At 32.0% G+C, this 21,170-nt stretch overlaps 1 protein-coding gene across 2 annotated transcripts in view; it reads right to left on the bottom strand.

Annotated features, from left to right (window-relative positions):
- Positions 1-6,270: 6,270 nt before the first annotated feature.
- LOC144972824 (sodium/calcium exchanger 1-like) overlaps positions 6,271-21,170 on the bottom strand; it is a 61,569-nt gene continuing 46,669 nt past the window's right edge. For both annotated transcript variants that reach the window (XM_078914503.1, XM_078914502.1), the window contains 6 exons: positions 20,147-20,379; positions 11,277-11,521; positions 10,417-10,522; positions 8,724-8,902; positions 7,877-8,206; positions 6,271-7,476 (listed from right to left, as the gene is read on the bottom strand). In XM_078914503.1, coding sequence (XP_078770629.1) covers positions 7,234-7,476; positions 7,877-8,206; positions 8,724-8,902; positions 10,417-10,522; positions 11,277-11,521; positions 20,147-20,379 — 1,336 coding nt within the window. In that variant the 3' untranslated portion in view covers positions 6,271-7,233. The remainder of the gene's footprint in view (positions 7,477-7,876; positions 8,207-8,723; positions 8,903-10,416; positions 10,523-11,276; positions 11,522-20,146; positions 20,380-21,170) is intronic.

A 21,170-nucleotide genomic window follows, 5' to 3' on the forward strand; every position in this document is an offset into this window, starting at 1 on the left:
AAATGTTGCTTTGATTTTGTTTTTTGTATGCATGCTTATTATGTATCATGTAGTGTCGTGATTTTTTAAATTTGTTGTTTTTAAACATTTTTATTTTTATTATGTAAAGCGCCGCAGAACACGATTAACGTGGATGTTTAGGCGCTATATAAATTCATTATTTACTATTACTATTTATCCTACATGGGAAATTTGTCTCTATGGTCTATTCCAAGGGAAGACTGGAATAATCCAGGCGGCAGCCGCAGTGCAGCGCCGCAATTTGAGCGAGGGCGAGGTGACTTGCCCAAGACCACACAGGGCAGCGATGGGTGATCGAACTCGGTACATTTCGGGTACTAAGCAAAGACCGAACCGCTGAGCCACGCTGCCACCTTAACGTCATATTCGTCTGTCGTGTTTCATTTAATAATAATAATAATAATAATAATAATAATAATAATAATAATAATAATAATAATAATAATAATAATAATAATGATAATAATAATAATAATAATAATAATAATAATAATAATAATAATAATAATAATAATAATAATAATATGATGATGATGATGATGATGATGATGATGATGATGATGATGATGCTAATAATAATAGTGATTTATATATATATATATATATATATATATATATATATATATATATATATATATATATATATATATATATATATATAACACTCTCATACTCACACACATACATTTTCATACACATAGATGGCAAAAAATCATCACTTTAATTCAATTTAATTTGATAACAGGCTCATCGCATTATGAGACTTCACCTCATATACTGCTTTATGTATAAAAAGTGACAGGGCATTCAATTTGCAACTAAATCTGTACCACCTGTAAAATGGTATATACAGACAATCTGATCTTTTAACAATATCGCTCATGATGGAAATTATTCACATATTTATTTCTGTATCAACTTCAATAAAATAATAAAAAGCAAGGACAGTTTTCTCTCCAGCCAACAAGAATAAACTATTTTAAACAATCGATATCTGATATTAATAAACAAGGAGTAAAATATTATTTATTCATAATATTATTTAATCAATCTAAAGTTTACAATCAAAGATGCGACGCCTTTACACCTACAATTTCTTACACATATTATTTTATAATATTAACGTGTTGGCATTTACTTCTCTTCTTCTGTTCTCTTCTGACGACGGTTTCAGTCTGAAAATGTTCCTCTCTGTACTTAGTTATTTACTGAATCTTAACAATTGAATTTTATTGAATAGTTTTCGGTATACGTCTTATTCACGGAGAAATCTGTGTATTCTTCCCCTGCTTTCATTTATCTAAACAACCCAATAACACTGAATATGATTTTGTGGTGGTCAAGAAGTTCAGAATATGTTGATGGACATCCCAAAAGAGGGCACGTATCTCTACTTCCAAATATTCAAATGATGTTGGAACTCTTATGTTGATATAAAAGGGAATCACTTTGAAAGTGGCATCAAAGAATAACATCTTTGTATTTAAAATTATGGATCAGACCTGAAACCTATGGACTGTGTATTACTGTTGTCGTGTATTGAAAGAAAGAAGAAAAAAAAAGCATAAATACTGAAGTGCTTCTTAATAAAAGTCAAAATATCTTGATCCCCTGCCTGGACACCGTCAAGTCTGAAGCCGAACATTTCAGGAAAAAGAGAACAACTAGAAAAAAACCCAGTATAATGTCCACTACATAAAACATAAAGAGAATAATACAAGTCTTTTAGCCTGAATGCCTGATTGGTATCTTACAATATATGGAATATGTTAAATCTACACATTTATGATAAGGGTGTATTTCTTCCATGTATGTTTATTTCGTTTTATGGTTGGCACGTAATCAATTCAAATAAATTTCTCTAAATTTAACATTTCACGCGACTAATGCTTGAATTTGACTGGTTATAAATCACGGTTTTATAACAGTTTAAAGTTAATGACATGTATGTATAGATACATGTAAATTATGCTGACACAGTCGAAAATTCGAAAAACTACTTGTTTCATTCTAAGAATGTTATTATCATCGCGTAAAAATACTCTCTGACAATGCTGTTAACCGAGTTATATTTGTGACAATTACCATTCATTTTCAGTCCTATTTATTGATTATAAGGTCCTGCACCAGTCGAATGTGTTAAAATTATTAGTATAGACTCTAGTATGTTATTCTCTTCATGTAAAACTAGTTTCTGACACTGTTGTACGAAGAACGTTCGTAAAGAGACCGGAATTTTGTCATAACTCGAAAAAGTTTTGAATCAATCCACTTGAAACTCACCAAACGAAAGTCTTCAGCTACTTTTCATGAAGTTCCCATGCAAATCAATGCATTCATTTTGCCAGCATGATTACAGCAAATAGATACCTATTCAAAAGAATTGTTGTGCGTCAAGTTTCAAAACAAATCTTGAACTCTTTCAACAAGACCCTCCTCGAACCTCATTTCCCCTGAATGGCACTGAAAGTGCTCAAACAGATGGAAGTAATTCAATGTCAGATCTGGATTGTGGGATGGATTGGTAATAAAATCCCATCCTTAATGCTGAAGTCGTTTCTTGGTCAGTTTTGCCATGTGATGAGTCGGATTACCGTTCTGAAGTACAACGTCACGGCTAAAAAAAAGCCCAGACCTTTTCTGACGCACAAACTTTCTTGGAAGACAAGCGTTTGACAGTATCGAATGTCATTAACAAATTGTCCTTTCGGCAAAATATCTAAGAGGATCACACCGTAGCCATCACGAACTCACAGCCGGACACTGGGACCACTTAGGTTTGTGCAGCGCCTAGTGAGTTGTCGTTAGTGATGATCAAGGAAACAAGTGATCCAATTGGTTGAACTATTGAAAACAACTCACGATTTGTTTTATTTTATGGCTAAAGACTTGTCTTTTGACGTATTGTTTTGATCAATGTCAGGTTATAAGTTTTAGAAAGCTACGATCACACTGTCTATTTCCCAAAAGACATTTGCCAATACTTTAAATTTTGCGTTCGGCGCTTTAATTTTTTCTAAATCATTGAGTCGCGCTTTGTCTCAGGAGTGCTCATGTGGATCTAAGTCTCATCGCCGGTATTTAGCTTGAATGACCCCATCAGGGGTCCCACAATGAGATGTGTCCTGGCGATGCCGTCTTATTGATATCGATCCAGAAGGTTTTGGGAAACTTCTACTATTTGAAGTCTGTTTTCTGTTAACATTTTGAAACCCTACAGACTCTCTGATATCAATATGTTATGGACAATTCCATGAGTACCAAGTGCTTTTTAAAAATTCCAAGCTTCAAAGCAATCTTTCTCACCTTTACATATTCTCCTTTCACATCTGACGATCTCGTCGACACGATAAGCATTTTGATCATTTTTTGACGTTTTTGACTGTTCGTGCATAAACCAAGAACGCGTCTGATAAATCTTAACCATTACATTCTCAAATATAACATGATGAATTATAGCCGGTTTTCTCTCTTTTGTAAACAAAAAAAGCGAATATAATAATGGCCTTCAGCTTTGACCATTCTGTAATTGGAGTTGCTATCTTTAAAAAAATGCATTTAATACTTCGTGAATTGTTGATGCTGAAGAATATTTAATTTCCTACGATTCTGTGTTTATAGACAGAAAAAAAGTTGTTGAGTTAAAAAATTCTGTTCATTTTCCGGTTTCTTTTTGGACGTCCCTCGTACATCGAGTTTGTAGCTGGGGAATATCCACATCTACCTTTAATCCAATTGAATAATTGTTATATTAACAAGCATTAACATCACTCATTTAGTGAGACTTTAAAAACAAAGAAAGAAAAGAAAAAAAAAAGGAAAAGAAAAAAACAGGTAAATATAAGGCAATGTATATTTTCTTCAGAAAATAGTAATCAGAAATGTTGTATAACAAAATCATGTTTGATTCGATAAAAATGCATGAGTAACAATTTAAAATTGTATAAAAATTATTTTGTGATTGAAAAACACAATTTGTAATTGTGTGAATATAATTGTAAAACAAAACAGAGTCATTAATTGTCATGACAAGTATGGTACGAGTATGGTATTATTTTCCGCCATACAACAATAATAAATTAAAATCTATACAACAAAGAGATTTACAAAGTAACATTATCACAGAAAGTTGTAAAAAATAACGATAAATAGCATTCAGAAAAATATTTACAATAATCATAGTAATAAAAATGATAATAATAATAATGATAAAATAATGATAATAATAATAATAATAATAATAATAATAATAATAATAATAATAATAATAATGATAATAATAATAATACAATAAAAACAGTAATAACAATAATAATAATAATGATAATATAATTATAATAAAAAAAAAACAATATAAGAATAATAACAATACTAATAACAATAATAATAATAATAATAATAATAATAATAATAATAATAATAATAATAATAATGATGATGATAATAATAACAATAATAATAATAATAATAATAATAATAATAATAATAATAATAATAATAATAATAATAATAGTAATATTAATAATTATAATAATTGTAATAATAATAATAATAATAATAATAATAATAATAATAATAATAATAATAATGATGATGATGATGATGATACCAATAATAATAATAATAATTATACTGATAACAATAATAATGATAATGATAATAAAATTAGTTGGTTATAATGATAATAATAATAATAATAATAATAATAATAATAATAATAATAATAATAATGATAATAATAATAATAATAATAATAATAATGATGATGATGATGATGATGATGATATAATAATAATAATAATAATAATAATAATAATAATAGTAATAATAATAATATTAATAATAATAATAAAATAATAATAATAATGATAATAATAATAATAATAATATAATAATAATAATAATAATAATAATAATAATAATAATAATAATAATAATAATACAATTAATAATAATAATAATAATAATAATAATAATAATAATATATAATAATAATAATAATAATGATGATGATGATGATGATGATGATGATGATGATGATGATGATGATGATGATGATGATGATGACGATGATTATGCAAAACTAAAACTAAATATTTTATATTATGCATAGGTAAGTCAAGAAAAGTTCAATCATGATCAAAATTATAAGACGTGTGAAGTACATTTGCAAATTCAGTGTAGATGGACCAGGCACTTGCATTGATGGCGATATAGATAGAAAGTGTGGAGGATGCCAGAATAATAATAATAATAATAATAATAATAATAATAATAATAATAATAATAATAATAATAATAATAATAATAATAATAATGATGATGATGATAATAATAATAATGATAGTAATAATGATAAAAATAATAATAGTAATAATGATAATAATAATAACAATAATAATAATAATAATAATAATAATAATAATAATAATATAATAATAATAATAATATAATAATAATAATAATAATAATAATAATAATAATAATAATAATAATAAAGAGATAGAAACTGTTTTGAGTTGGGGCCAAACCCAGGATCTGGTTGGCGGGGTACTGTGAATTACTCATATTTTACCGTTCGCCAGCGGAGAATTAAACTCTCATTGTCGTTTTATTTTATTTTTAAAAAATTATCTGGCGTTCCTCAACATTTTCCTTCTATTTCACCTTTTAAAAAATCAATTCCTCTCAATTAAAGGGAATATGATTATTATTTTTTGCAATATCTTGTCCAAAATTAATCCCCAAACATTTACACTTGAATCAGTGTGACATTCTGGAATTAAAGCTGTTTAAAATAGGTTCCACCCGAATTAGTATAGAATGGATAAAATAATGATAAAAAAAAATAAAGACCAGATAGTCCGCAAGAAGATGTAGGCTCGCGAGGTTTAATTTGAATTATATCCCCTTATCAATAATAATGATAAAATGATTATCTTAGTTGCCACACAAATGATAAAAAAAATGTCTGTTCATTTTATTATAATATTCCTAATAACAATTGTATCTAAACAGCATTACAAACACACACACACACACACATACACACACACACACACACACACACACACACGCTCGCGCGCTCTTGCCCACAGTAAGGAATGGATCAATGATAGACAGGAGATAATTTAAATGTCATCACATATTCTATGTACGTACAATATAATATCAGTCACCTATACATGCATCGTCAAATGAATAAGTTTTCAAGATTAAATAATGTGTTGCAACCTTTAACAATAAATGTCGAACTCTGTAAAGACATGTATTTGAAAACTTGGCCAAAAAACTCAAATATCGACCGATTTAAATGAATCTCATCCTGGCAAAAAAAACTCTCAAACCTGGGACTTCGCGTTTTTGCCAAGATGAGGATCATTTAAATCGAGTTTTCTGGCCAGATTTTTAAAATACGTATCTTTCGTGAGTATGGCAGTTAACTGGTTAAAAACCATGGGCCCAAAATCAGACCAATCATAATATTGACAACAAAAATAGGGTTCATCGTCAGTCTCATTTCACACAGTCTTATACAAGACTGTAAAATAAGGACACTGTCCAATTGTTCAACTAACCAATCACTCACTTCATAAACAAAAATAATAGCATCCAGTAAAGTCTGGTAATATCCTGAAACTGAACATTCCCCTTAAATTATTTAAAATGGACGCGCTTCATTTATTGGATCTCATTGATATAATATTATTGATAGAAATATGGAAAGGATATAAATAGTTAAACTAAACTGATAAATCTTTATTGGAATGAAAAAAAAAGACCCCCCCCCCAAAAAAAAAAAAAAAAAAAAAAAAAAAAAACTCACGGAGACATCCCAAACTATAAACTTTTTATGACATGTTGGTCAAGTACCATTCTGTCGTAGTTGTAAGAAGGGCATCTTTTTGTGCTATACGTTAACAACAGGCGTGATTCAGTTTCACCTTGATCTGACACAATATCTTATCGTATTCACCAAGCGAGCTTTTTTTTTTTACTCCCGGATTGTTGAAACCCGAAATGTAACAGCGATCATAGTGAAAAGGGGAAAACGATAAGATATAATATATCTCGTCGGGTGAAGGCAGAATCGAATACCGCCTGGGTATAGTAAAAGCTGCCAGGACGAATTTGATATACGTTAGGCTTTTAGGACAGTATCATTTCTCTATTCAACATTAAATTAACATTAAATAAATTAATATAAAATACCTAGAAATCCGTTTTTATGTACTCATAGGAATTAAGAGACGAGAATAAAACATATAATATCCAGAACATAACAAGTATGACAGCGCAAATGGCTTTGGAAACAGTGGGTCCACCAAGTTCTCCTTTTCCTAAGGCCCCTGTGAATCTCCTCAACATCAAAACTGTTATCGTTCCAACAGCAAAGACTGAGTAAAGAATGACGCTAAAGCTCAGGGTGCCAGCTGGAACTTCAAAAGTCTTGTCCTGGAACAGGATGTTAACAAAAGATATTTATTCATGATATAAAGAATAAAGTGATCCATAGCAGAAGGTATTAAAGGTCTGATTCATGATTTCAACGAATTCTCAGATGCAAAAACTCATCCAGTATATAGTAGGAATTTGAATAAGGTAATAAGATCACACGAATTTAAAAAAGGAATGGAAAGCATGCAAAAACTATTTGCTTTACCAGTGTACTTAACGTTTAATAATTTAACGGAGATATGAACATCAGTGCTTCTCCCTATTTTCTCAACAATTTAATAGAACTAGCTTTTACTTATGGAGTAGATGAAAAAATAAATGAATGAATAAATGAAAGTGAATGAATGAATGGAGGAATGCAAAGATTAATAGAACATCAAACATTAAATGAACATACTTTAAGAGACCAGTAAATTGCTGCAATCGTCCATGGAAGTCCCAGACCAAGGAACACATTGACGGAGTTGCTCCCCGTGACATTTCCTATTGAATTATCTGCATATTCCTCATTGACTGCGGCTTGCTTGGAAGCGAATAAATCAGGCAAGCTGGTTCCTATTGCCACGAATGTAATGGCAGTTACTGCAGGTTTCAGCCCTATGAGACACCCAAAGATGGATGCCAGATCTCCAACAATGGCTGTCAGGACTCCAATCATTGACAAGGAGACAAAAAAAGCCAGCCATCCACCCCAGATTTGAGGTGGTGGGACTAGAGCAAAAATAATCTGGGGAGAAACGACATCAATATGAAGTTTGAAAAGGAATCATGTATGCGTGTATGCATATCAAGAGTAAAACTAAAAAATTGAGATGGCAGAATAATGCCTTAGTGAGGCACCACCGAACAATAGTATGTATGCTAATTAACAGTGGCCACAATGTCTGAACTGTGTTTGCGATTTAAGTGATCTCGAGTATTTTTGAAACTATTTTAATGGGTAGTGACAATCATGATAATAAATGATGATTGTGATGAGCTGACGGATAATAATGGTGATAATGATGATGATGATTATGTTGTATGTCAAGCACATGTTCGTCAATGTTAAACAAATACATAAGTGGTGTTGGTAAACACTTTTGTTGTTTTGATGCAAATTCTGAAACTTTAATATACGTGATCTTAAATAATGAAACGTTATCTCTTAACTATCATTTACGTAAAAATATCATAATTAGTCAGTCATATAAGAATTAGTTTTATGTCAAAGTCGAATGATCTAAACCTCCTTTATTTCATACCTTGAATCCAAAAGTAAGAAAATGCATGACGTAATCCAGGGTTGTGGCCTTATCAATATCGCCTCCATTGACGTTCATGGCTTCGTAGAATTGCTTTCCCCAACTGGATTTGCTGACGCTTATTTGATCCAGGTTGGCATTCGTCAAGTTAACGATTCGGCTCACAACTCCCTTGAATTCTATTGAATCGAGAACAAAATAATGTCTTACGGTCAGTTTGGAGTATAGATTGGATTGCCCATAAATAAGTTGATGCATGATGCATACCTGCATTGATATGGTACTCGCCCTAATTCAACTTTGATTCCGTTTTTGCAACAACTAAAAATGGGCATGAAACCGACATTAATAATTAATTAGATAAGACGGTAGTCTATAGCATATATAGGATCTCCTTATACCAAGTGCTCCGATCACTTTAAGAATGATGAGGATAGTTGGGGGGGGGGGGGGGGGGTGAATCGTCCAAAAGTAGACAGTTTGATTCCGTTCAGATTGGGATAGACAACGTTCGTATTTCCTTGTATTGTAACTTATCAAACAAGTTCTCGACAGTCAACACGGTATAATAAAACCTAGTTACAAGGTTTTTAGAACAATAACAGAAATCATGAAGATAAGACTATCTTCGAATGTGTTTGTGTCGCTGTCTAGAACATGCTGCAGTTTAACCCTCTCCTTACCAGCCAGGATTTTCAGGATTTTCCCCAAAACTTCACACCCAACTAACACAAAAATATATTTTTTATCACTCAGACACAATAGCAATAAGTTCTTGCGATAAATAATTCCTTTAGCAAAACATGCTCAACAACACACTGTTCATTTTCTTTAATGATGCACAAGAGAAATTTGAATAAGAAAAATGTCGGTTGTATCGTAACGAATGTGATGATTTTCCTAAAGTTGGTAAGGAGAGGGTTAAACTGGTGGGATTTGTTAATAATAATATGACATGGCAGTCAGTTTTGGTCCAGCACCCCACTCTGGTATACATGTCGGCTTGAACCAAAAGATTAAAGTAACAATTATCAAAATTACAGCAGCAGCAACAACAACAACAACAAAAAAGAATAAATACATAAAAAGATTTTTTTTCATTTATCCAATCTTCCAGCGTTCTTTTCACTTAAAACACAGTAAATCAACTCTATCTTCCTCACTCCAAACATACTATCACATTGAGACGTTGGGTGACAATGTATCCTCATACACCTGACTACCGATGTCATCGGTATATGCACACGATCTTATCTACAACTATATTAATAATGCAAGTTGAAGGAACGTTAATTCCTCCAAATCAACACCCCATGGGCGATTTCTCTATGCATTTTCACATACTGTTAACTTAACCATCTGCGAAGTCGCATAGACGTCGACTCGAGTGAATTCATTTGCTAAGTCAGGATATTCTCCGTCCCCCCAAATGACATACATATAACTATAACCTTTATCATTCTTGCTTGCTTTGTTATTGCATTGTCAGTTTGATTTCGACATCAGTAGATTCACTGATAATGATGATGAGTGGATTGTGTAAAATAGTCACTAAGTTATCATAAATGGGGGTGGGGCTGGAGGTGTAAAATATAAGATATAATATATGCTTTTTGTGGATAACTATTAGACTCCTATAACAGGAGGGCTCACATAATGACTGCGATTTTGATTTCTCTTTACTTTTACTCACCATCGTCATTGAGGATAGTGACTACTGTCCTCTTTAGATTTCCTAGACTTGATCCAGGGGAACAGTCCGTAAGAAGAACATCGAAGTGCTCGTCTTTTTCATAGTCCTTTGTGAAAATAAACGTTTGATTTACATACTTGAAGTACAGGAGTTTGTGATAGTTCTGTTATCATAAAATGAATATTAGCAACAGTAAAAACATGATACTATAATAATGAGAATGGTGTTGATGATGATGTCATACATAAATATACGAGATTTGGCCATTTAGACTTGAGAGTCCCATCTGTAAGAGCAATTCAACTTTATCCGTCACTGATTATAGCGAATTGATGATCATAAAGCACTTTAGCCATGAACACAACACCTTGACCTGGATTTTACAATCACTATTAGGTAACTGGCCACGTTTAATGTCGCTACAAGGCCATCAACACCACTTTGAAATCTATTTTCATAATACAAAAACACCTTCAGGCTATACAACATAATTTGCACACAAATCATTTTAATGGTTTACGTACTCTATATTATAATATTATTATGTCCTCCATACATGCAACTTGCAGGTCAGATTTGGATACACATTTCCATCTCAGTCAGTGATGGTACATTTTTTCATAACATATAATACTAAAATAAAAAAAAAAGACTGAAAACTTTGACCCTTTAAGGGCGGAGTTGGATTTTGCACTGATTTGACGTAACTTCTTACTGCTTTGATTTCACAAACAACAATATGTTACTCGGGCTTCATTAAAGCATTCGTCGCTCTGCAGCTGAGTGAAAACGGTCAAAAGATGCATAATGCGAGAATATATGAAAAATAAAAGAAGTAAAGTATCGCCGGTTTAAGGTACCTGGTCATCAATAATGCCGATTTCAATCATTTTTGTTAGTTCGCCGTGTTGAAAGACAAGTTCGCCGCTTCCTCCGTGGTAATCCCGTCCAGCAACTGCAGCGCCCTTTCCTTGCTGGTCTCGAGTCTCCCATTTGACGCTGGCCTTCCCGTCACAACCATCAAACCGTCTCACTTCCACGAAGGCCGTGCCTGCACTTTCCTTGAACACGAAACATGGCTTAGAGAACTCAAATGATCCAGGGGCTGATGAAGTAATAGGTGGAACATTTTAGTCAAGATTACAGTAGGTTTTGATACACGTTATCCGCAGGTCTTGGAATGAAAAATAAAAACAAGGCAAGACCATTGAATTTAAGACACGTACCTTCACATTTTTGTCTTATTAGAGCTCGGAGACACATGGGCCAAGTGCTTATACCATTGCCTAGAGATTGCTTTTGCTGGCCTATCTCAAAATACTTCCTTTCCATCAGATTAAAATATATCTGAGATCCAACTACACATCAATTATAGGATGGCGGGAGATAAAAAAAAGCCATTAAAATATGGTAATCCCTATATGCGTTATATAGATTAAGATATGTAGCTCCTGTACGGAATGTATTTTCAAGATAAGAACAATACTCGAAATTAAAATTTGGTGAATCTTGATTTAAGAAGAAAAAATGCATGCGATGACAGTCAAAGGACCAAAACTATTGATCGGAACGTTAATAGTTGCCATGACAAGTGGATTTTAAATTGAGAAAGGATCAACTTTATCCGGTGGGTAATAGATTGCCCCAAGGGATTTGGGGTGTAAAGCAGGTAGGTGGGGGGAGCACTAGCATTTCCTCTATATTTGAAGAAGTGATTTAGTTTGGCAATAAAGGCCCCAATTTGGTCAGGGTTGGGTAATATTGTCACCATTCCGTTCTTGACTATGTCAAAGTCGTTGGACTTTGCGACAGGATGAGATACAGTGCCAATTCAGCGGCAATCAATGTTAATTGGAAAACTTCATGCCTATGCACTCGGCTCGATTTGATCAAGTTGTCATCGCTGATAAAACGGATCTTATTCATAATAATGAAGATGATGATGATGACGATGATGATGATGATGATGATGATGGTAATGATGATGATGATGATGATGATGGTGATGATGATAATGATGATGATGATGATGATGGTGATGCTGCTGCTGCTGCTGCTGATGATGATGATGATGATGATGATGATGATGATGATGATGATGATGATGATAATAGTAATTATAATTTTCATGGTACAATAAAGATATGATGATGGTGCCAAAATAATGATATTAACATTAATGGTGATGATGATGATGATGATAACACTAATAATAATAATGATGATGATGATAATAATAATAATAATAATAATAATAATAATAATAATAATAATAATAATAATAATAATAATAATAATAATAATAATAATAATAATAATAGTAGTAGTAGTAGTAGTAGTAGTAGTAGTAGTAGTAGTAGCAGTAATGATGATGATAATGACGATGGTGATGATAGTAATGATAATAATATCAATTTAATAACAATGATAATAATATTACTTGTAGTTACAGATATAGTAGTGGTTGCAGAACTAATGATATTAATGAAAGTAATGATAATGATAATGATAATGATGGTGATGTTGATAATGATAATAAGATTAGGTACACATTATTATGATATTAAATGAAAATATTTCTGATATCTTTTTTTCCAGAAAAAGGTTTAAACATTTAAAACTCGCAACATCTATCACCAGTGATAACATATAAATATCTATGAAAGTGTGCATAATTAAAGAAATATGACAAATAATAATATCAGATAAGCACAAGATATAGATAGAATGAAGTTGACTTCACTCGGATCTTTGTTATTGTTTTTTGCCATCCGCGTTTATGAGTAATTCTCACTTAACTGTATTAACCAGACTATAAACGTTTAAGGTTACTCATATTTTGTGTGTTGGTTCGTTATATTTCCTGATGGCAATGTTGTGAACTTCTTAGTCAAGCGCATACTATCTATACGTACAGTGTACATGCTGTCTACAAGGCACTTATGTATTCACAGCACAGACTTTATTCATATTATTTTTAAGCCCATTAAATTGCAATTTGTTAAGGAGATCTGTGATTATGGGATATCCTTTATTTCTAAATATATACATTGGTTGAATGGGGGTAGAAGACAGAGTGATGTGGCATTACACTGTAACACGGACGGTCCTGATTCTTGCTGCAGGCACTTTCGTATGTTTCCCACCGGAAAGATTATTAACTCCTAATTTGCTCACTTTCTCTGTGTTTCTGTCCACTAATGAAAATAAAGATTACATTTTAATAAAGCGTATCAAAGGTAAATACATGCTTTTGGCATTTCACTTTGTTAAATTTATGATTATGGAACAACGAATAGTTAACACAGAGTAGTTACTACAGTTTTTGGACATAGACAAAGCTGTTGTAAACTTGAGCTGTTATAAAGCACCATATCCACTAAATGTGCTCAAAGAGCTTTATTAGGTGTATTAAGCAACAGCTCCATTAAATATGTTGGACAAGACAAAACGCCTGTAGAGTGCTGTTACAATTCTTTGAGACAGACAACGCTTTTATCGGCCAGATGCTCATTTTCCCCTGAGTGCGGCAAAAGAAATGTGAATAAAGACCCTTTTCTAGGAACAACTTTGCACCGTCCACACCGGGATCAAACCAAGGAACTGCCTGTCCGGAGGATAGTGTCATACCACTAGACCACAAAGCTAAACAAAGTTGTTCTATGCCAGGGAGATTTTCCTATTCAATTTTTATTTCAAGAAAGATGAGGAAAATACGAGCAATATCAATCTGTTCTGATTGTTTAACATATTGATGTCTCCTTAAGGTTCGAATATAACCACTTTCAGTCCACGTTGTTCAGCCTGATTGCCTGACCCTCCAATTTGTTAGCACAATAATGCGTAGAATCGCACATGTCACTGTGCATTTTAAAAACTAGCGTTTGTGTCAAATGTAAAAAGTATTAAGAATCTGCGGATTCAATAGTCTGACGTCACGTCGCCCTAGCAACGGCGAGCAGCGTGGTTCTAAACAAAGAAAATCGGTACTTTTTATTCTACATGCTGGCTAGAACTTTTCATATGTCATGTGATCAGAATGTATAAAAGTCAAAACAAGATCATAATATTTGTAATGTATTTCTCCTCTGGATACACTTTTATGCTCGTCGGAGAAATATTTCATAAGGGTGTCTGCCATTGTTCCGATAGTTTAGAGCCAGTTACTAAGTTACCATGCGTCATTACGAGGGAAGTGACGTCATGACCGGCATGTATGCTAGAAAGTTATGGGGTCGTACCTACCAACTTAATAAATAGGTTATGTTGTGAGTCCAAGATCTTACATCTACGCCATAGCGACACTTATATTTGGCTCAATTAAGACGTGCGTCGAAAAGTGGCACATGTATGCGTAGCGTAATTTCAGCTTTCATTATTTTTTAACCGTTCAAAAATACTAATATTTAATTTTTGACCTCATAAGCTACAAAGGCATGGACGAGGGTCCCAGTAGCACTTGCCCCAGGAACAAAGGGACCGTGTCAACCCGGGTGCATTTAACTAAGCAGCAAATGGGTAGCTGGGTTTGTTAAATTAGCCGGAAAGTAATTTACGGTATACTAAACATATGTTTAATGCTGTAAAAATTTATAACAACAAAATAAAAAACAAAACAGGTAACGCTCCCGCTTAAAGGACCGTATGGCTGTAATATATATATATATATATAATATATATATATATATATATATATATATATATATATATATATATATATATATATATATATTATATATAGAAATATGTATATTTCATGCAAAATCAAGACATTTTTTTTCAGACCAGGAAGCCAACGAAATTCGTCACAACCTTAAAAGTCAAGTTCAATTTGCATCTCATTCAAATGAAGCAATGCGTATCATGTCTCTTAACTCTCTCCTTACCAGCCATATTCAGGATTTTTCCAAAAAAAACGTCACATCCAACTAACACAAAAGTCGATTTGTTATCATTCAAACACAACAGCGGTCAGTTCTTGCGAACCATAGTTTTCTCAGCAAAACAAGCTCTACAACACATTGTTCATTTTCTTCAAAGTTTGTGATGTACAAAAAAAATCTGAATGAGAAATGTGTTGTTTGTATCGTAACAAATGTGTCGATTTTGCTATAGTTGGTAAGGAGGAGAGGGTTAAATTTAAATTTAATATAATTTCTTGGTGTATTTCTTTACCATTCAACTTTCACATTTTGGTGTTAAAAACGGTTACAAAGTGGTTACAATGTAAAGTGTTACTCAAGGAAAACCAGTTTAATGTGATGTCAATCGAAATGAAACTATAACATAGTCTTTCAGTATGGTTAAGAAAATATATTATCAAGGACCGGGGATGCCAAAGGTCCAGTTTTTCCGGCTATTTCCGTTTTTTTCACACTTCAATTCACACCTCATCAGCTTTCCCCGTCTCCAAAAAGAATGGACACTGAAGTTCTTTCTTTTCAAGACAGAAATGATAATATTGGAATTGTTGCAACAAATACCCCATACACTTGCAAAGGAAAGGAGATCGTTAAGATTTACAAAGTTTGTTTTAGGTGAGATGTATGCTCCGTTTATTTTCAGGTTAAAAAAAAATAATTTGGCATCCCTAACGGACATAACAGGGAAAGTTGTAATCGATAATTCCATCACCAACAACTAGTAAAAGATGTTAATTCAAATTATTTAAAAAAAAATCAATTAAACAAATAATGGGCGTCTAATTGCACTCGCAATTCTTTACAGTATTTACAGTAATATTCTATTTACAAACTTTGTGGTGGCAAAACTAGAATGCAATATCAAGTCAACTAATCAGCAATTAACAATGGATACATATCAAATTTGAAATTATCCATAGCATGCATGCTCTATTGCAATTCTTGTACATTAATAAGCTAACAGGAAGCCTGTCTCATTTTCAAGAGAAGCTGGAATCCCAATTGCTTGCTATCTTATAAACTGTGTTTAAGAGCTGACTTTGTTGAGTCAGTCAAAATGATTTAACAGTGGCATTTTCAACGGCCGAAAGGAAAACACATAAAATTTTGACATTTGATCAGAATTTTGAAAGATGGAAATACATATTCTTCCACCTATTAGAAGCCTACAAATTTTGCCTTCCATGGTCAACTCATTTGAACCCAAGATGTATTTTAAAAAGAATATTCAAATAGGTATGCGCTCAGTAAGACAAGTTCAATTGTTTTTTAAAGGCATTCTTTAGCTTAAGACGAATTTAATTTCCGATTTATTAATAGATACATATCATCTACGAGATACACAAAGAGGAACACCACAAGACAAACTTCAAATAGGTATGCGCTCAGTAAGACAAGTTCAATTGTTTTTTAAAGGCATTCTTTAGCTTAAGACGAATTTAATTTCCGATTTATTAATAGATACATATCATCTACGAGATACACAAAGAGGAACACCACAAGACAAACTTCAAATAGGTATGCGCTCAGTACGACAAGTTCAATTGTTTTTTAAAGGCATTCTTTAGCTTAAGACGAATTTAATTTCCGATTTATTAATAGATACATATCATCTACGAGATACACAAAGAGGAACACCACAAGACAAACTTCAAATAGGTATGCGCTCAGTAAGACAAGTTCAATTGTTTTTTAAAGGCATTCTTTAGCTTAAGACGAATTTAATTTCCGATTTATTAATAGATACATATCATCTACGAGATACACAAAGAGGAACACCACAAGACAAACTTATTTTAACACCAAATACACACTAGGATACAATTAATCTTTCATAAGGGATATTGGTCATGAGTTTACAGCGCTTGTCCGTTTCACTCTAAAACCCTATTACATTCGAATATTAGAATAGAGTAAAATCTCTTGATCTGTCCCGATGATTAATTGAGAAAAAGGAGGAACTACCGTGATTTGTGTACAGTGAAAAGAAACCATTGTGATAAGTTGCAAGGAAGTATTTCATTTTCCCTCATTAACCCATTAGCTATAGCCAAAAGCAAAGTTAGTATATTTATTATTGCATCCTAAAGTAGTTCTAAAGCTAAGTCTTTAGAAGTTACTTTGGGGCTATCGAAAATGTCCTCAACACAGTGAAGATAAACGTACACTTTGGCATTTCACCGAGGCAGCATTTAATATTCTATTTTAGCAAGTAGTTATTTTGAAACTAATTTCTGTGACATTTGTGTTAAACAGCTCCAATATCCTGACATGACAAAAAGATTTTAAGTCACGATCAACATTTCTTCGTAAAAATACTTTTACTTGACCAAATATTAAGAATATTTAAACACATCTATCAAAATTAATTTTAAAACAAAACAATCTTTACCCTTGCGAACACACGTTGCTACTCCATTCAGCCACAATTTACACAGATATAAAGAGGGAAAGTTACTTTTAAAGGAATAAGAACCAAAACCAGATAAGAGGAATCTTGTTTGAAAATCACAAAGATTTATATGGAGTGTTAGGCAGGAATCAAACAAATAAATTAGAAATAATATGCGTGTACGTATACAGGTCTGATAATCACATATTATCGTGTAACAGTTTTATCAATTGTTTTTAAAAAGCGAATTTAACCCCCCCCCCTCCCCTTTTAGTGTGGCCAGTTTTACAACAATCAACACACAAGCTCATGGGTACGATCCATTAAATAACACAATATTTGCAGGTTTCCTCTTATTGATTAAAATGGATGCTAAGTAGTATTTGGAAAAAACACACCCCCCCCCCCAAATAAATAAAAGAAAACAACAACCAAAAAAAAAACCAACAAAAAAAAAACAAAAAACAAAAAACAAACAAACAAAAAAACAAAAAACAAACAAAAACAACAACAAAAAAAAAATAAAAATAAAAAACACAACAAAATATTGAAAAAAAGAAAGAAATTGTTAACATGACTATCAACATTGAAAATAGAACATTTACAAAACTTGATAGTTTCACGTCTGCCTTGTTTGCATTTTATTGATTTTTAGTTGATTTTATATTGTTTTTCGGTGAAACGGTTCACTAAATTGTATAATGGAGTTATTAATTTCTGTTGTACTCGACATGTGGTTTATCAGACTTGTAATCGAAAAGTACATTTGATCAATATTCCTGTCGTCAGAAATTGAGTGAGAGATAGACGATTTAGACAAATTAATGAAAGCGAAAGTAATAGTTTTCAAAAGATAGAGATAAGGAATTCTTTAAACTATGACATATACTTACACATCTTTGAACCTGAAATCATTTTGTGTTGTGTTATGTTATTAAGATTTATAATGTTATGTACATATAGTTTTATTTGTTCTCAAATATATGTTTTGACAGAATTAATACAATAGAGTTGATCAACATTCTGTTGACAGTTTAAAAAGTTGCATTACATTCAGTTATGTGAAGAAATAAAAAACATAACTGTAGAATGGCAATGAGTTTCTTGGTAAAAATGAACAATATACCAATTATGTAGCGAGTACACAAGTATTTTGATTCTTGATTGCTAGATTGCACATGGAATGTTGTTTTTGTAGTAGAATATTCATCTTGCAAATCATAAGAAAAGAGAGGAAGTGTGTTGTCTTCAGCGTCATATTTTAACTGTCGTCACAAATCAAATAATCCTTTTATATAGATTAATTAAGTATTTGGGAGGGCAATATAATGCTTCGTGCACCACTGTCTCTTATGAAAATCTATTGCCCTATTCAGTCATATTATTATTTTGCCGTGGAAAACAGTCAGATTAGTTATATTGGTGCTTATTATACTTCGTTTGTTTCGCCATAACATGACAAGGCTTTGATATGAGAAAATATTCTCTCGTTTTTTCTTCTTTTACTTCTAATGTAGATAATCATTTAAGAAGAATCTAGATATATTAGACCGGAAATTTATGTCCAGCTGGAATGTTTTTAACGCATTAAAAAGATATATTCAAACAAACCAATCTGAGTAATATAACCTGATTACAAGGAATCGATAAGGCAGGCGCATTCCATGAAAGGATTACTAACAAAGCATAAATTAATGTATAACAAGTAATAGTATATAATAAAAGTAATAAATTATGACATGTTTAAATAGCAACCCTCCGTTGTTAAATTTGATATGTTAAGATCGAAATCGAAAACAGTACAACAATAACGATATGATAACGATAAAGAAAATGTCAATAAACGATGCATGAAAACGATATAAAATGTCAATGGAGAATGTGAATAAAGCATGACACGGTAACTGTAAAAAATGTCTGTAATGTTGAGGTGATAGCGATGAAGACAATGTCGATCAAAGTAGAGGAGAAATTATGTAACGATAAAGAAAACATTGATTGATGATGACATTATTATGTTGAAAAAAAGGTGGATAGATTGAAACACGGTGATAGACACAATGCTAATAGATGACTATTGGAAAATGATGAAGAGACTGTTGATAGATGATGTTTTGATACAATGATTAAAATATCGATTCAAGACAACGATGAAGGAACTGTCAACAGATGATGACTTGATTACGATGATTAAAAGATCAATAGATGATGACATGACAACAGTGAATAAAATGCCGATAGATGATGAAATGACAACGACGAAGAAAATAAATATTGGTAGATAATGCCTTGATTACGATGATTAAAATATCGAAACATGATGGCATGACAACGGTGAATAAAATATCGATAGATGGTAAAATTAAAACTATGAAGAAATATAGATAAAGGATAATATAACATATTATAGATTTACCGTCGTCGTTAACGATGGTGACGTTGCAGATAGATCTTTTCCCGACAACAGAGTTCGCTTGATTTGGGTCTATAGAAATTTTAACCATGAAAATCTCATCAGGTTCCCAATCATTGTCGTCTATGATTTCCACATCGATATTTTTTGACGTCTGTCCTGGTTCAAAAACCAACGTCTCTTTCAGAGGTATGTAGTCAGAACCAGATGTAGCGGTCCCATCAATTGTTTCAACACTGGGAAAATATAAATAAAAATATAAATGTTAGCCTTAAGAAAACCTCAGACAATCTATGAATAACGCGGGTAACCGAATATTTTTTCAGCCACTTCTTTGTTGGATTATTTTTTTTCTGCCAAAACAAATTCATTCAGAATTAAGGAAAAGTCTTGTGATTCTTCTTCAATTGAAATTTCCCATGGACGTGACCATCTGGTAAACTTAACCTCTTGTGTAAAATTTCCCTCAACACAAAATAAAAAGCATCTGAAAAACCATGTAGAAACTTATATCATATCTTGCTGAGAAAATGGGAGCAGCGCGAGGTCTATATAAAAGACAAAAAACAAAAACAAAATAAACAACATTCCCCCTCCACAAAACAAAACAAAACAAAACAAGAAAAATAAAAAAAGTGATAAAAACAAAACAAAACAACACAACAACAAAACAAATAAAAATTAACGCAAATATAAGGAAAACAAAACAAAACAAAGAAACAACCCCCCCCCCTTAAAAAAACCCAACAAAGACAAAGTAAAAACAGAAAAAAAATTATAGTTAACATTACGTGATTCTGTACTACGCTGCGGCTGACGCTTCTTTCTGTCATACTCGTGCCACCGATACACACCTTACTTTGATGATTCCCATAAGAAAAAAAGGGCACATTTTTATTTCTATCGTTTGCTTAGAATCAACGTATCCTGTAAATAAATTTAATCTTCATTATCGCTCATTCTACTGCTCATCTATAATATTATTGACAATTACGTAAACGATTCTTGATTTTGAAATGCTATCGAG

This window comes from Berghia stephanieae, chromosome 5 (genome assembly GCF_034508935.2).
Source record: "Berghia stephanieae isolate SIO BIC M18660-M18661 chromosome 5, UCSD_Bste_1.3, whole genome shotgun sequence".
Taxonomy (NCBI): Eukaryota; Metazoa; Mollusca; class Gastropoda; order Nudibranchia; family Aeolidiidae; genus Berghia; species Berghia stephanieae.